The 18605-nt window shown below is 39.1% G+C and overlaps 1 protein-coding gene across 1 annotated transcript; it reads right to left on the minus strand.

The window, feature by feature from the left end:
• Positions 1-151: 151 nt before the first annotated feature.
• rbm42 (RNA binding motif protein 42) lies at positions 152-16968 on the minus strand. The gene is made up of 12 exons (XM_053327830.1): positions 16657-16968; positions 14966-15022; positions 13026-13170; positions 12701-12770; positions 9720-9791; positions 9075-9232; positions 8629-8799; positions 7243-7377; positions 5782-5899; positions 2277-2374; positions 1214-1310; positions 152-848 (listed from the first exon to the last, which is right to left on the minus strand). The coding sequence occupies exons 2-12, from the start codon at positions 15019-15021 to the stop codon at positions 736-738; spliced, it is 1233 nt and encodes a 410-aa protein (XP_053183805.1). The 5' UTR covers position 15022; positions 16657-16968; the 3' UTR covers positions 152-735.
• Between the last annotated feature and the right edge of the window lie 1637 nt (positions 16969-18605).

Consider the following 18605-nt stretch of genomic DNA (forward strand, 5'->3'; position numbering starts at 1 on the left):
GTGTGCCAGCCAAGCTGCTCCAGATTGTGCAGGAACCAGTTTCTCTGCTCTTACCATAATGCCATGTTCCAAGGTAGCCTATATTCATACATCACCTGGTTCATAGCATCTGATATTTTATACATATTTCAGGTACATCTGATGTGATTTGCACTTCAAATAAAGCCTTATTATACAAGCTGTTTGTGTTGTGTTTTCGTATTGGTTAACACCAGAGAGGGTTTTAGTACTAACTGATAGATGTGTATGCAGGTCATCTGCATTTATAGACATCAATTGATTTTTCTATTGTCATTATTGCAATCTGGAGTCTGTTCTATAGATAGTAAAGCCCTCTGAGGTAAATCAGTGATTTTGGATAACATAACAGCAGTACCAACGATTTATCAGTTTGTGACCTTTCAGATTTAAGAATAAAAGTTACAAAAAGTGTGTTAGTTTTCAATTGCCAGATTTAAGAAAGAACCAGTTAGAGGTCACAAGCTAAAAAGCTGCTCAACATTGACCTGAGTGAGGCAGTACAGAAAAACAACAGTGGTTCAGTTCCAGCTACAATATTTATCTCTATATGAAAAAAGTGTATTGCATAACACATTTTAAAATGTTGAAATTGTGTTAGTTTTATTTGAGAAAGGAAAAAAAAGTTAACACCTATCCATCTCAGTACATCTGCTGACTGGACAGAACAAAATAAGTCATGCTCTCGCATGTCAGTCACACATATACACACACACACTATCTGAGACCCAGTTTCTTCTTCTCTTTCTGCTTCTTGCGAACAACATCCATGTTACGGTCCTTCCACATGCTCTTCCTCAGTTTGATGGGACGACTGCCAACATATTTCCCTGGACAAGCACAGAGTGAGAGGGAAACACAATCCTCAGTTATTAATCAGTGTCTCAGGATTGTGCTACTATCTACAGTTTTCTTTCCATCAAATGTAAAAGACATGAATACCACAACAAAGAATGAATGGAGATCTACAAGCTAAAACAATGAAAGGCTCTTAGCTAAAGTTGGATATCACCAATATGATTCCTACATCAATTAATCAATTACCTTCTTATTATATAATGTAACAAATGCCACCATCACAATGACTTCAGCACTTCAACACAACCAGTGTAAATGTAGAAAAAAGCAGCAGTGGGAAAGGCTCTGTGTGTGTGTGTGTGTGTGTGTGTGTGTGTGTGTGTGTAAAGACACTGACCGTTCATTTCTCTCATGGCTCTGACATAGTCATTAGGATCTTTGAAGCTAACGAAGCCATAGCCCTTGGTCTTTCCTGTGCGTTTGTCTCTCACCACCTGATGACAATAATTCATGTGATGATTTCATTGGTCCACCATGCACAACAGTTAGCCAATAAGATAACATGCATGGCTCTCTCATCATTGAACATGTTGGGAAGCCTTTTTCTAATGTTTAAGACATCCATAGATAGTTCATGTTTCTGCTATTTTTCATATTTAACCAACCCTGTCTTTTGGTTCACATTTTAGTCTGGTAATTTTAGTCTGATCTTAGTCAAAGAAAACTAACTATTGCAGTATAGTTTTAGTCAATGAAAACTGTTGACATGTTCTTTTTTATTGAACAGTTCAGTCAACCTTGTCTGGTCAAAACCAAACTTATTTCACCTAAGATTTGATCTTATTATCTGAAGAAAAACACAGTTTGAATAGTTAAGATTCAACAGCAGAGCCAAATACTCTAAAAAACTAATAAAAAAAACAATGAGAGCTGTATTAACTGTATTGTTTTTAGACCAAATGACATGACTGACCTTTCTGTTGTGAACAGAAATGAGAGTAGTTCACTAGTGAAACTGAAAAGAATACACACACTGCAATTTGCTTACATTTGCTTAAAAATGTTCTTTCTTTCTCAAAGATCTATTGACTTCATGACACAAGGTTAACAAAATGACTTTCCAACCAGCTAGTTCACATGGTATCAAGACTAAACAAGGCTAGAATAACGCTCGCTAATGGCTTGTGCTTCAACCACACTATATACACATAAACATGACCTTTCCTCCATTTGATCTAACTGCAAAGTGCATGGAGCTATGAGTGCTTTCAAACATGGATGACCTACACTCAACACTGCACCTCTAGTCTAGTGAAGTTTAAACATTTGAATCTCGTCTGTTCTTGTTGTTGAGCCACATTTGAAACAAGTGAAGAAAAACTAATTCCATTATTTTTAAAGTGTACATTGTTATTAATTGTTTAAATTAAAACAAATAGAAATGTAAACTTTGAACCAACCTTGGCTTTGAGGAAAGATGGGTATCTGCTGAAGGCTCTGGCCAGTATGTCATCATTCACCTCATTACCAAGATCACCACAGAATATACGGAAATCGTCTGCAACACAGACACACAGACACACAGACACACACATACATAAACAGTATTATACAGACTATGTTACCTTCATTCTGCAGCAGGCAAAACACAATAAAGCACTGCATGTCCCCCTTTCCTGTCCCCTCACATAAACCTCTACACACAGTCTGCAGACCACTGCTCACTACAGGCCCAGCACAGACTCTAAAAACTACTAATGTTACCTTTGCTCAAATGTAGTTATTAGTGATTCATATCACTAATAATAACTCAATTCCACTATTGTAGTATGATATATTACAGCAAGAACCACTCAACAAAGTAAGAGAGAAATGAGACATGAAGGTCCGTCAACCTGGAAAACCTGAAGAACTCTTGAAAAGTCTCTTCAAGTGTAGTCATAAAAACCCATCAAATGCAACCATCTGTGATGAGGAGCGCCAGGAGAAGACCACCACAGTTACGCCTGCTGAAAAGGAGAACTTCAGTAGAGTTACCAGCCTCAGAAATCACCTTTTAACAGCATATCAATCAATGCTTCCCAGAGCATCTCAACTGTGTGAATCAGGCCTTCATGGTCAAACTACTGCTGGAGATCAATCAGATGAATATAATTGCTTGGGCCAAGAAACACAAGGAATAGACATCAGACCACTTTGGTCTTATTAGTCAAAATGAGACATTATTGGTTCCAACTTCCATGCCATGATGAGATGCAGAGAAGGTGAACAGATGGTATCTACATGTGTGGTTCCCACCATGAAGCATAGAGCAGCTATGATGTGGGACATTTGTTCAGAATTCCAGGAAGACTGCAGTCATACTTCATCCCACCTCCTCTGTGCTTCATGGGACCATTATTTGTTTTTCAACAGGGCAACCAACCAAAACGCACCTCCAGGCTATGTAAAGGAGCGATGCAGTGATGTTCCTCCATAATCACCTGACCTAAACCCAAAAGAAATGGGTTGAGATGAGTTGGAGCACAGACTGAAGGAAAAGCAGCTCAGCCTACCAACCTCATACTGCTTTTAATAACCTCCTTGTTCTCACCACCTGGACCCTTCAATGTACACCCAAACTGCACCCTCAAGTTATCATCCATATTCAACATTCTTACTGTAAAGAGCTGTTTGAATTCACTCTTTATAAACACATCAAAGTATTTGCAGTAGTTCACCTTGTGATCCAGTAGAGGGCATTCTTAAAGCACAGTATGAGCTTGACCTATCTGCCTTACTGTTCAGAAGCATTCAGCAGAGGCACCACAGAGGAGTGGAGCAGGAGGTGGAGTGCTCTGCTCTGCTCTTAACATCATGTTAGCTCTGAGACAGACATCACTATCCAACACACAGTGACTGCAGGGTTGTTGTGGTGAGACAGTCTGAGCAGTGAGTTTGTTCAGTTGGTTTAAGTTGTTTAATGCTGCATTGTGTTCATCAGCTGGTCTTATTTGTTACTGCTGGAGTTCACTGCTAATTACAGCTAATTATGACAGCTGCCTCTTGAGAAGATGAACTCTAGCATGTACACTGTAGACTGTGGGTTAGGGTTAGGGTTAGGGTTAGGGTGCTGGGTGCTGCACTGCTCTGGGTTCTACACACACACTAAACCTGCCAGTGTGTAGGAAGTTCAGGTGAGAGTCACTGATAAGGTCCTATCCAGACTAACACTAATTGGAGCACATTTTGGAAGGTCTCCATCAGATGGCTTCTTGCTGGAAGACAGGCAGGCAGGGTGGATTAATAGTTTCAGCTCATTCTCACAATTTGTAATTAACTGTGAAAAGAGTGAGTTCATGCCCATTTCTACAAATATTCATAAACTATTTTCCACAGGCAAAAAAGCAGAAGACCTTCCACAGTTAACTGGCAGAAAATAATTGATCAACTAAAGCAAAAGATAGAATTCTGCAAAACTCTCCATCTCTCCATAGTCAGGAAACTCAATGCTGTCAAACATGGTAGTTCTTCCACCATTTCTCATCCTTTTCTATTTTAAACATCTACTCTTTTACATCCTTTATATTGAGCTACAAAAAAATCAACAAATCACCAAAAATGAAAACACTTTAAAGTCTCACTTTAAAGAGGACGTCATCCATGAGATGTAAGTCTATGTGAAGACTCCTGCAAGACAGTGGACAGGAAACAAGGGGAAGAGAGAGACTAGAAGGAGACAGGATCAAACCATGGACGTTGCTGTTACATAGCATGTGTCTGATCCAGACTTGTGTTTGTAGTCAATAAGATGCAATAAGCAATTCATTTAGGACACCTAACTTTGTTTATGCTATTACACATTAAGTAGTATTGAATGCAAGCATTCTTTGCATCAGAGTATTTGGGTTGCAATTCATTAGAACTTGATTTTTGTAAAAAGTGACAGCATTAATCCAACTTACCCAGTAAATATTACATTACTTCAGCCAGGATCTCAGTAAGTTGATCCCAAAGTGAAGCACCATATCTAGGACATCAGTCCACTCCAATGATAGTAAGTTAACCAATTTATCACCCTAATTATAGTACACCAATCCAGCCAACATATCACTTTTCTCCAGCACCAACATATCAACCAACACCAGTTCATCAGCTCCAGCGCTGTAGCCTTTACAGTCCTCCCAGAACAGTCTGGGGATGATCCCTGCACAACCTGCAACCTATCCCAGGTCCTAAGCTTCCTAAACTAGTACATCATAGTAAGACTGGATCACCTGCTACAGCCAGGGGTTTGTCTAATCACTGCTACAACTAGAGCAACATCCAAGCAGGATGTTAAAGGTTGTGTCAGTAATACCAGTATACAAGATATCAGATACCAGCATTACATTTACACTTCCACATAGCGGACATTACCTTTAGCTAGCACCCATTAATTCATTTTGCATGCATGAATTTAAGCCTGATGAGGGTGTGGTATTTAAAAATAAAAACAAAAAATAAATAATCATGTATGGTTTAACAGATGCATATGATTTATAATTAAATATTTTCTAAGTAATGTACTCCGCCAGCACATAATAGATCTGACACCTTTTCACATTTAGGAAACAACGTATAAAGATGACCACAAATTCATTTTCTTTAATGCTAATATACATGAAACATCAATCACATCAATCAAGAAGTTAGCTGCATTCAACCTCATAGTAGCTGACGATATAGCCAGGTGGATGTGAGCTTAAAAAGCCATTAAGGATGGAAAAATGTCAACATGTCAGACATCTGACAGACAGAAAGACATGCTTTACTTAGCATAGGACTTGCCATGTAGCAGACAATCTCATCATTATTATGTGACACTGACATAATTCCCCAGCAAGCAGCTCGCCCTACTGACCACACAAAGGGCTGGAGATGAAGCTTTTGAGGGAATACTGCACAAATACATTTAACATTCTCTCTTCTACAAGCAGTTTGTACCTGATTCCCACTCCAACAGACTGGCATCTTCCCAGCTGGTCCCTGCTGCAGTACGGATACACTTCTTTACTTTCTCCACCTTGGCTTTCTTTTTGTCCTCTGTAGCACTTTCCACAGTCTGGCACGCACGCACGCACGCGCGCACACACACACACACACACACACGCGCACGCACACGCACACGCACACGCACACACACGCACACACATAATTATTACTTGAAGGTAAAAAGTAATAATAATAATAATATTAGTGTGCTGAAAAGAAAAAGACATTGTTCATAGAAAAATCATTAAATGGATTTTCAGTGCATTGAAACTTGCTCATTTGGTTACAGTGCGTCAAGTTTCTAATTCAGCAACAACTGGCAATTCAACACAATATATAACTACAACAGAACATTTGCTAGGTATTGTAGCAGTGCGTCACCATACAGTGCTGATTAAAAGTTTGTGAATTTCCTATTTGTGCATAAATATGACCTAAAATGTGATCAGATTTCCATCCATCAAATGAGACAAAAACTAGTCAGGTGTTTGAATCAGTGGGATGACTCTGAGACTTAGACTCGAGTGTCATCCCACTGATTCAAACACCTGACTTGTTTTTAGTTTTAAGACTTGAATGGAAATCTGATCACATTTTAGGTCATATTTATGCACAAATAGGAGATCTCTGAGGACCTAAGAGGAAGACTTGTTAATGCTCACCAGGCTGGAAAGGGTTACAAAAACAATTCTTAAGAGTTTGGACTCCAACAGTGGACTCTCACACCATTGTTTCCCTATGCTGGAGTGGTCCAATAACAAAGATCACACCAAGACCAGTCGTGTGATAGTCTGGGAGGCAACAAGGGACTCCATGGTAACATCTAGTAAACTAAAGGCCTTGCTTGCAATCATTTCCACCATCAGGAGAACATTTAACATCAATGGTGTGCACTGCAGAGTTGCAAGGAAAAAAGCCACTTCTCTCCAAAAACAACACTGCTGTCATGTATGGTTTGTTCAAGAGCACATAGATAAGCCAAAGGGCGACTGGAAAAATGTTCAGTGGGTGGATGTGATCAAAATAAAACTTGTTGGCTTGAATGAGAAGCATTTTTGTTTTTGTTTTGCAGCAAACACTGCATCCAAACATATGAACTTCATCCCATCTGCAAAACATGGTGGTGACCTATCATGGTTTGGGCCTGCTTTGCTTGCCATCATTGATGGAACTATGAGTTCAGAGTTATACCAACAGAGTAGGTATCTGTCTATGACCTGAACCTCCACAGAAAGTGGGTCATGCAGCAAGAGAACGACCCTTTTTAGAAGTGGCCAAGTCAAAGTCCTGACTGTAATTCTACACAAATGCTATGAATGACCTGAAGCAGGCAGTTCATGCAGAAGTGCAGAAAATTCTAAAGGGTTCACAAACTTTCAAGCAGAAGTGTGTCTGAATGTGTTTTAAATGTACCTCAGTGTGGGGGGGCTCATGCTCAGGCATACTGGGCCCAATGATAGCACTGCTGTCTTCACTCTCCTTCTTGTCCAGTAGACCTGCTGCCATCACTGCTGCCTGCTGCTCTGCAACCCGCGCTGCCAGCTCCTCCTGAAAAGATCCACATCAAACACATTGAGACCATAATGCTTCAACAGCACCATGTTAAAGCATACATGCTATACATTCATAACACACACTGGCTTAACATTCCCCACCACCACAGTCCTGTAGTGTTCTCTTCTAAAGCACATCACTTTAACAAAGATGCTACAACATAAAGCAGTCCTGTCTGTTCATACAGTGATGCTGTCACTAGTGTTAAAACACACATGTGTCCTAGCAACACAACATACAGATCAACAGGCAAAATATTCTATTAAAGTTGCAAGCAGGGAAGAAAAGGCCCTGGCATGTGTTGGAGGGAACAGCAGCTATAATCAGGTGTCTGGCTCTGAATTGTTAGGACACTGTGGGAATGGGTATAATATTAGATCCTATGTGCAGGAGAACACACTGGAAACCCTGTAAACATGTGATGGACCATTGGGCCCTGGCACTTTCCTACTCAGGTCTTAATTACCAGAACAGACAGACAGGAGCACAGCCAGCACACAATACTTATTATTATTTTCAGGGCTGATAGTGGGATAAAATCCTGAGCCTGAACTTTTTTTGGTGCCCCAGGAGTTGGGGAGGGGTGGGGGGTGCTATGTATGCAGCACCCTTTTAACACATAACACATAGAACTTATGTGCCATATTGTTACATTGCTCTTAGCATACTCTGACTACAGATTATACCACAGCAATACAAATAAAGGTGTTTCTTGATTATAGGCTGCCAACTCACACCTGGCCAAGGACAACATGTTTACAGATATGTTTATTAATATGCAATGTCCCTGACAAATGAACTAATACAAAATTAAATAAAAAGCAGGTGGCAATAGTACTATAAAGTAGAAAAAGATTTGATTAGTAGCCTAACCACTGACTTAAGGGCATGAACAAGGACACTGATTACCCTTTTTAAACATAAGTGCAAAATATGCACCACTTATTTATTTAAATACAGTTTTGAAACAGTTACAGTGAACTGTAGATAATACTGTAATCCTAACGTTGTTCCTTCAAAACAACTAAAAGTTAAGTAAATGACAAGAAATCTACAAATATCTAAAAATAGAAAACTAACAATTATAGTTTACTTCAGAAAAGTGAATGTTGAATGGCAGGACAGCTGCTTTATGACTAGGGTCTGACTCGTGCTATGAAAACACTTTTTACGCTGGAGATCCACCACAGTGCCGGAATACTATCGGTCATGTATTCTGTATGATTTCAATGAGAATGCAAATACCATTCGTGCTTGTCTCTGAGCTCTGACATCATTTCTTTTATGTCCAGCAGGGGCAGGCGGAGCAGAGTACACTGTTGGTGCTGCCTGGATGATTGATGGTGTCGGTTTCACAGGAGGCGGGGGTCCTTGTCTTGTGGGTGGGGCTGACACCATTGAGACCATATCACTGACCTGAGTGAGACACACAAACCCACAGAGACAAGTACTGAACAAGCTAGGTCATAAGATAACTAGTATGGAAAATAAGTAGTCATGGTGTTGGCACCAAAGAGTTATTAGGTTTACCCAAATATCATTTCTGTTTATAGAAACAGTCATTGCTGACATCATCATCATGACACAAACCAATATTGTTTACACAGTCTGACATGGTGAAAAATCAGTACAGTGGCTCACCACCTCTGGGTGAATGTTGTGCCAACATGGTGTGCTTCCTTGACTCTGACCTGAGGTACAGCAGTCATGTGCTGGATAGGCTGAGAAGCACCCTGAGGTGGTTGGCCATGCAGTGAAGGAGGGAGCATCATGGGAGGAGGTGGAGGAGGCCGTGGCAGAGGAGGTGCTATTGGAGGACCACGCATTATCTGTAGCCTTGGACCACCGCCTTGGATCAACACAGTGTAAATAGAGTAAGGGTATTCAGACATATACAATGCATGTACTGTATTTTGTGAATGAAGGCAGAGATTCAAGCAGGGAGAGCAGATCTTTTCATCTTACACATTCAGTCATGTCATAAACACAAAAAGTCAATTTTCATGAAAGTATTAGTTCCATATAAGGCTGGGACTACTCTAAGTATTGCTGATTATCAGTAACTGAAAATCCATTCAGTATTGTTGACATTAAAATGTGCATTGTGCATGAACAAGCTGTATACTGGCTTCTCAGCTCTAGCACAGCTGTTTCTACTGAGCATCACACAAGCTAACACTGTCTCTTCTCTTAACTGCTCTAATCTTTCATTACAGTGACATAGATTCTTACATATCTAACTTTGTAGCTTGCATAGCTACACAATTAGCTTATATAACTATAACTAAATAAACTACTATTATTATTACTACACTTCTGTCTAGTGTTAACCTTACCGGGTCTCTGAAGGATATGGGGGACGAATGCTGGTCTCATCATGGGAGGAGGAGGAGGACGTAATGGAGGGACTGGGGAAAAACATAGTCACACAGTAAGTGTAAATGAAATATCTTAAGGGTAAAGAAGGGGTGTGTGGGTGTGTGGGTGCGTGTGTGCGTGTGTGCCAGGGATTAAAGCAAAAAAAAATCCCGAGCCTGAACTTTTTTAGACTTGTGCACTTGACTCTACACGCCACTACGTTGGTTGATCGATTGGAAACCGGTTTACTTTTTGGAGTGTTTGCACACGACACAGGCCTAGTTTTTGATGTTGGTGGTAATCTGTGGCGTGTACACATTCGCAAGGTCAAAATGATTGCAGACTAAGGTTTGACTAAACTGCAACACCAAGAAAGGCCAATAGGTGGCAATAGTAGTCCAACACACTACAATATGCTACATGTAGCATTTAGGATTTCTTTTGATATCAAGTTTCGCTGCTAATCTTTGTCTTTGACAGGTTACAAAATGGCCTACAATCACAAGGTGACATGTTATAAGGATATGTGAAATTGGAAGGCAGGCATTTGAAGAATAAGATTTATTTGCAACCATTTAATTTAAGGTATTCAAAAAAGGACAATGATTCTCTTTTTAAAGAGTTTTAATTCAACAGTTTCAACATATTTGAACTTTCTTTAAAATAAATAGTGGCAAATTAAATACTAAGAAATTACTACGTTCGAAAATCAAGTCTATAAATAACATAAAAAATATCAACTTCTACATGAAGTAGTAACAAATCAGGTACAATTTCCGTAAATTCCGGACTACAGAGCGCACCTGATTAAAAGCTGCATGCTCTAATTTTAGAAAGAAAATCAATTTTGTACTTGTACAAGCCGCACCGGATTTTAAGCCGCAGGTGTCCCACGTTGTAACATGAGATATTAGCGAGGGTTGGCCCCCCCCCCCCCCCTCTGACTACAGACATTTAGCGCGCACTAGGCAATCATACCATGCCCAAGCACGTTTGCCCCCTACAGTCCGGATTATTTGGCTAGTGTGAGTGCAAGTGTACCCTGCTTGAGGGAGGCAGTTTTCCCGGGAATCCCGGGAAATCTACGATGTTTTAAAAGGCAACATTAGCTGAGCCCTGGTCATTTCAAGCAACACTAAATGCAACGTGGAGACATTATGCATATGGGTTCCCAATCCGACCATTTATTGTGTATTATGTTGTCATTATTAAGACAAAAGAACTCAATCTATGCCCATGGACATTATAATGAATAGGATATAGGCTTAATATTAGTTTACATCCAGCGTGCTGCGTGGACTTCATTACATCTGCTGCACCGCTGCTACCACAATTATCAAATGGTAAGTTTATTGTCTGTGACTGTGACCCTCATAAAAGTCATATTTTACTAATCTGCATTATATAAACTAACGAAATTCATTAAAGTAAGTCATTTGACGACTTCTGAGTCATTAAACTAAGTCTTACTTTTACTGGAGTAATCTACCTCGTTCTGTCATTGTACAGCTTATAGTCCGGAATTTACGGTAGTTAAATCAGATAGATTTAAAACGGTTTCACCATTTCAACAACTTTGAACTTTCTTTAAAAAAAATGTTGCCACTGGATGCGTTTAATCTTTCTGGAGCACAGCGTGCAGAAACAGGCACCTGGCTCTCTCATCTTTTTGCACCAACTACTAAACGGCTTGCCGTCCTTCCCTAGCTCATCTAGCCGTGCTTCCCTAGCTCATCTAGCCGTGCTTCCCTAGCTCATCTAGCCATGCCCAACGCCATTTATTTTTCAACCCTTGGTCGATTATCAGGGCATTTTCCCCTGGAGTCATGAACTGAGCCATCTTTCCACTCCATGCAACGTCCCTCTCTCTACTCTGGCGATTAGGCTTCATACGTAACTTGGTGGAGGCACGTTTCCTCAAGACCCACCTTATTTCACCTCTGATTGGATAATAATGTTAGTTTCAGAGCGGGAGAGTTGTGCTTCTCTCATATCATTGGCAGACGAACGATTATACTCTCTTTCACATTTAAAAAATATATTATTTTATTTATTTTGTTTTGACGCGCCCGCAGTCAAGCGCCGCACGGCGGAATTCCGGCACGGGGCCGGAAAACTTTAATCCCTGGTGTGCGCATTAAGATCACAGTAAAACATTTGTCAAAAATGTTCACAACTCACTTCTCGCCAGATGTGGCATCTGTCTCAAAATACTATGGCCTGGTTAAGTTGGGAATACACTGCTGTTCCATTATTATATTATAAAGGAACATTTCACATTTACAGATTAACACAAATTGTCATGTTAACCTGTTAACCATAAGTAAATCAAAGTGATGTATTTTTTGCATTTCTCCCACAACTACTGCTGGTGTATCATTAGCACAGGTTGCACCACATGCTGAATATCTTTAAGATAATTAATAATCAGCTGTTTTGCCGTGGTGACCTGTGAGATATCTAAAAGATATAATGTTACTGTCTGGTGGGCTTCCTATTCATACTGCAAAAGTAGGAATTGTATGCCACCAAAAACACACATCACACACACAAACAGCTGATGAGAACATAGGCAAAAGTGTTTCTAATATATTGTCCATCAAAATAACATACATGAAAAATATTAGATTCAATTTCCATTCCAATATCCATTTGTATATTTGCATGGGCAAATGTGTTTATACTGCAGAAATGGAAAACACATCTGACTCAGCAATAAACCAAAGCAATCATCCAGCAAAAGACCTGACATCATGCTGTGCTGCCAATCACATAAGCCAACAATCAGACTAAAGATGCCCATGAGAAGAAGAACATGGTTACTATGGTTACTATAATAATAATACCACCACCTCATAGTTTGACAGTATCATTAGACACCTAACTTTAAATGATAACAGAGTATTTATTACATAGGACAGCATATTATGTCAGTATGCATATGAGAGTTTATGTTCACCTGGTCCTACAAAGGCTGGAGGTGGAGGACCAACAAAACTAGCAGCCCTGGCTTCCAATGTTTGCTGGACCTAAAAGAGAAGAAAAGAAGCAACATGAAAAAAAAGAGATGACACAAAGAGCAAGAGAAATAGAGGATGAGTGGATAATGGACATAAAGAGTGGAAAAACACCTCCCTTCCTCTGTCAGTGGCTACATTTTGTATTTGTTGTATTTGTACTAATAAATAGATTCTAAGCCATTAAGACAAACAACACATTTGTTTTATTGCAATCATGACTCTACAGAGGGCAGCGTATATTAAATATACTACAATGGTACAAACCTGTCTGTAGGTGTTGGTGCCTATAATTGGTCGCACCACTGGAAGCGTTGGGATAGCAGGGACAGCCAGAGCCACAGGTACTGCTTCCATGAGAGGAGGGCTTCCTGATACCGCTACTGGACCACCAAGAACCTCCTGCTCAAAACTACAACAAGAGCAAAAGGTGTAGAGTCAGATGTACATTTATACTTGGGGTGGGAACATGCACAGTTTCCTTTACCAGTTGATTCTCCTCTGTGCTTTTTTTAGCCACCCTGGAGAAAACTGTTTCAAATATGCATAAAACAAATAAAACAAAGAGAAAACAAAAAAGGACTGAAAATCTGAACAATACTTCTGTGATGGTGAAGTAAGACACATCTCACATTACCTACTGACTTATTTCAGATACAAGTAAGAGGCTAGACTTTGATTTTTGTCTTTTATCTTTGTGTTTACTCCAGACTTAGGAATGTGTTTTGGTTTGGTGTGGTTTATGTTGTTCTTTTCTGGGGGGCTGGGGGGATTACACTTCATTTCTCATATTTTTAGACTGGATGACATCATCAAGGCATGAGCGCAATACAGAATAATAAAAAAAATCCTTAGTAGTTTAACACTAACCAGCAGTCATGTATCAAGGAAAAGTTGAAATTAGTGCCTCAGATAAATGAACATTATTTTAGGCTGGGGTTCGGGATTCCCCCGGAGAAACACATCATCAGGAGGGATTCCCACCTGACCGGCCATAACTGACGAAGGAAAATATGATAACAATATAAAGAGCTGTCACATGAAGAACATGGTGCATGCTCCATAATGCATTCATTCGCATGCTACTTTGTTTTTCTGCAGACACATTCAGCTCTAGCTTTTGTGGGGTTTCTCTGCTTTTAATCTGATCTTCAGCAAGTGGAATGAAGCTCAATGGGATTGAGATCAGGTGACTGATGAGACTTATCAAGAATAGTCCACCTCTAAAAAACTCTTTGGTTGCTTTGGCTGCTTGTTCAGTGCTCCAATGAGTTTTTATGGATGCACTCATCCAACTTTTTCATTCCCAATATTAATGGGCTTTGGATTGTAGAAGATAGAGAGAGAGACTGGAATAACTGTTTTATGTGTAAGGCACAGTCAGGCTTGACTTAAACATTCCTTCACTAACATTGTAAAACAAAATGTAAAAAAAATAAGTTATTTATCAAAATAATGGCGTCTGACAAAAGGATTGGTCAATGGTCACCAATACCCAATCCAGCTATTTTAATCAGTATCACAGTAATATGTGATAACGTTATCTGCTACCTCTATACATTTTGATGCATTTATCTGAGCACATAGAATGCCCCGTATACCTCTAAATTCATTCTGTTGCTTCTTTCACAGTGCTGAGAGAACATGCAAACTCCACTTCAAACCCAGAACCCTATTGCTGTGAGGAAACAGTGCTAACCGCTGCACTGTGCAGGCTGAAAGCTAGTAAGTTCTGCATCTAACATTACGTCACATATGCTCTTTTTAAAATCTGATATCTGTGGTGGATGTAGTGGTGCCATGTAACATGATCTCTGCCAAGTTGTTCCTAAATTTAATCAATACTGTATAATGCAGACTGTGTGAACCAATCAGGACTGAGCCAGCAACAGCAACCAGAAGTTAAGAGACAAACAAGAACAAAAGAGGGCTGTATAGGGTCAGCAGTGAATACACCCAGTCTGAACTCAGACCAACTGCAGAAAATGTTGCAGTGGTACACTGAAACACCCTAAACTCTATTATCAAAATTGATGCCAATTAACTTAGTGTTGAACTTTTCTAAAGAAAAACAGTTGGTTGGTATTATGTAATACACCCATAGTTTTCATAGAGACTGTTTCTTAATGGCAAACTATGTGCACAGCTAGGTAGGAACTTTCTCTTCAGGTTTGGGTTAAACAAGCTTTTAAATCAGTTGTACTCACAGAGCCATCTCAGCCTCCATCTCTTTCAAGCGCTCCTCTCCTGACTTGAGAGCCATGCTGTGCAACAACAACAACAACAACAACATTGATCAAAACCCAGCCAAACAATGACACAAAAGAACAACTGCATATTGTGACACATATTATACATTTCAATTTCGTACTTTATAGCATTTAGCCTTGAGATGATATACATTGCATTGGGATTTCTGGCCCTTAGGATGGTTACCAATGCTGAAAAGCAGCGGTGCGGTCCCCATAAATAGAGAGCCGGTACTACGAAGCTGGATTAACATACCCGGGATATCTCTCCGTTACCTGGGTTGACTTACCCAGATAAAGGGTAAAGGGGTGGTGTTTGCAGCGTCTGACCAATCACAAACATGGAGAAACCCTGCAGAGCAGACTACTTTACCATGGAGGAGCAGACAATTATTCTTCAACAATATGAAGAATTCAAACACATCATCCAGGCCAAAAGCAACTCTGTTGCTGCAGCAAAAGCCAGGAAGGAATGCTGGCAGAAAATTGCAGACATTAAGTTAGTTTAATATTCAACATTCATTTGACATTCAGAATACAAACCTAGTATGCGCTTCAACTATTTGAGTGAATGATGTCAAACCAACTGTATAACATACAGACTAATATCCCTCATGTGCCACAATGATTCTTTTTTAAATATATATTTGTCAATTTTTACAATTAAAAAATATGAATAAAATTCTGCTTTTCTGCACTTTTGCATCGATTACTCTCAAGATGTTCTTATTGAGACTTTTTGTCAGGTTTCCTGACACAAGTTCTGAAACTGGAGTGGTGGTAAGGTTATTTATTGTATATGTAAAACATTGACAAAAAGATATATTTGAAAAATAAGCCTTGTTGCACATGAGTGCATAGTCTGTATGTTATACAGTTGGTTTGAATATTAAACTAACTTAATGTCGCTTGAAAATCTGTACTTTTCGTATAGGATGTCATCGGGGACATCTAAAGGATTGCATCTCCCTAAAAACTCTTGCTCTCCTAAGCGTTCCTCTCATGATCCGCGCACTAATGTTGACAGGATCTTCTATAAGAATGGGCAGGCCATTTTCTAAGATAACTGATTGGTCAGGAGGTGGTGCTTTTATAATCATTGATCTCTTATCCAGAACATAACCTGCTCTGGAGCAGGTTAGCCGTTCAGCATAAGTTACCATGGTGATTTACCCCGGTAAGAAGTGAACCAGCGTCGTAGGACGGAAAACCCAGGGTTAACCCTGAAGTTACCTCGATAAGAGAAAATCCAGCTTCGTAGTACAGGCCTCTGGCGTTCATTTACCAAGACAACCAGTTAGTCCTCATCCTTAACGTTTTTGTAAATGTTTAAAAACAAAAATCACAGCTTAAAACATGTCTGACAAAATATAACTTTCTGTCATTTGTCTAACTTTGTTTACCAACGACACAAATAAGACGTCGCACTGAACACACTTCGACATGCCACACAAAGGTGCATTCGTGCTTTACCGTAGCCGTAGTGTTTTAAACACTGCTTGTTTCCTCTTTTGTCTTACTTGTAAGAAAAGAACATTTAATAATGATTGGTGGGGCTGTGGAATTTTTAATGCACTGTAAAATATAACGTTTCTTCATCTACGCTAGTTGTATGACCACAACAACATTTTATCAATTACGACACTTACCTTAATATGTATTTTTTAAATCTATATGAATCGTTGGCTTTTTATTATTACGGTAACTTCACACGCTAGGCTCGGTAAATAGAGCTAGCTGGCACATCACAAACTAGCTAGCTCGAAGTTAAGAATTAACCTTACTCTACTGTACCCTAACGTACGCTGAAGCTTTAAAATTCATGTATTATTTCTACGCGACTTCTGATTAACCTCTTAAATATTCAGAATAAGCATGATTTAATAGTAAATGATAAGTGACTAGCTACTGTGTGGGAAATCGACGCATTTCATTATTCAGGAGTCTTCTTTTAGCGTGTTTCCGTCTTCTTTGTTGGCAAGACAACGTTACCCCCACCTACTGGCTGGAGGTGGAACAGTAGATCTGCTAAACTCGTTTATTTGTAGTTTTTTTTCCATCAATAACATTTTATTGACAATAATAATTAAGTACAAAAGCAGTTATTAATGTACATTACAAAGCAATGAACAGAAGCCAGGGGGTTATTCAAATAAATACAGTAAATAAAGAGCACACATTATATGTTTTGACAGCTTTCTTATGGATGTATTGTTCAGTTTCTCTTTGAAATGCCAAAAAACAGGGCTTTGAGTGACTAAATTTAGCTTTGTATATATGATATTTCCCTAGTATTATTATTAGATTTATGACATCATATTTTACTTTTGACATCATGGACACCAAAAAGTACATTGTTCCAGTCCAAAGAAAAATCTGAATCAATCTTCAATGTGACATAACGTATTACTTCTTTCCAGAGGGTGGCAGTGGAGTGACAGTAACAGAACAGGTGCGTCACAGTTTCAGGCAAACAGTTCACGCATAAATCTTTCTTAAATTTTAACAAATAATGTTTGGCAGGGTAGTATCTATGAATCTTTCTTTGTAGTTTATCTCATGGGGTTTATTCACAGTGACGACATATTATCTATGATGTTTTTTGTCATACGCGGCGCGGGGGGTGGGCTTTTGATCTGCCAAACGCTGTTTCAGGTTGGTGCTAATGTAAAGCTAATTTTAGAGCCTAACGCTATGGCAGTCAACATGCTATAATATTTTCAGTTTTTATGTTGTGGTGATTTGAGTGACAGTATGTAATCATTGTTCTTTCACTCAATTTGTTCAATATGAAGCAAAGAGCTGTGAGCAAGAATACCTTTTCATAACTTGCATCTTTTACTCTTTTCATTTTGCATTGCACTAACAGGCTCCCAATCCCTCAATTTAATGTTGATTGATTAAAACAGCAGTAATCATAATCACTTAGTGAATGAAGACAAAATGAAACTGAACAGGGAGGTTGAAGAATAACCATAAAGGTGTTTTAGACTGTATATAAGAGCTATTGTTTCTATTACATTAGCCAATAAATAAAATGCATTTTATTTATTGGACATAGCCACCTAGTGGACAACAAATGCAACAGCATGAAAAAGGTACCTGAAATAGAACTACGAGTGCTTTCAAACCAATCCTGTCACACATTGATAGTCAGTGATGGAAGAAGTAGGGGAGAACAGTGTTAGTAATCACACTTTTTACTCCTTTTGAATTCCTCATAAACTGTTTCCAGAATAGATTCCCTTTTAATGTATAATGAAAGTTGGAATGTGTCAGGAATGAAGTGGGCTTACTCTCCTTAAACTGATTCTTTCTTTAAAAGATATGGACCATCACCATCTTCCAATGACCTTGGAAGTAACATCTCACCCTAATTCAGAAAACACTTTTTAACAGTGCCCTCTATGAACTGAGATCTAATGAATGTGATAACTAACTCTGTTCTCCCTACTCAGATCCTAACTTAAGTAAAAATAGTGATACCACACTGAAAATACTTGACTATAAGCATCGGTGCTGCATTTAATATAATTCATTAATAATTAATTAAGTATATACGTGTTATCAGCAAAATTAATTGAGGGGAGGAAAATAA

Source organism: Scomber japonicus, chromosome 10, assembly GCF_027409825.1.
Source record: "Scomber japonicus isolate fScoJap1 chromosome 10, fScoJap1.pri, whole genome shotgun sequence".
Taxonomy (NCBI): domain Eukaryota; kingdom Metazoa; phylum Chordata; class Actinopteri; order Scombriformes; family Scombridae; genus Scomber; species Scomber japonicus.

Excerpts from the sequence above, each read along its gene's own strand:
- rbm42 (XM_053327830.1), bottom strand. The coding sequence starts at position 15,021 with ATGGCTCTCAAGTCAGGAGAGGAGCGCTTGAAAGAGATGGAGGCTGAG. Across the intron at positions 9,792-12,700 it reads TCCAGCCTTTGTAGGACCAG|TCCCTCCATTACGTCCTCCT; the intron begins GTGAACATAAAC and ends GTTTTTCCCCAG. Across the intron at positions 8,800-9,074 it reads ACATGACTGCTGTACCTCAG|GTCAGTGATATGGTCTCAAT; the intron begins GTCAGAGTCAAG and ends TGTCTCACTCAG.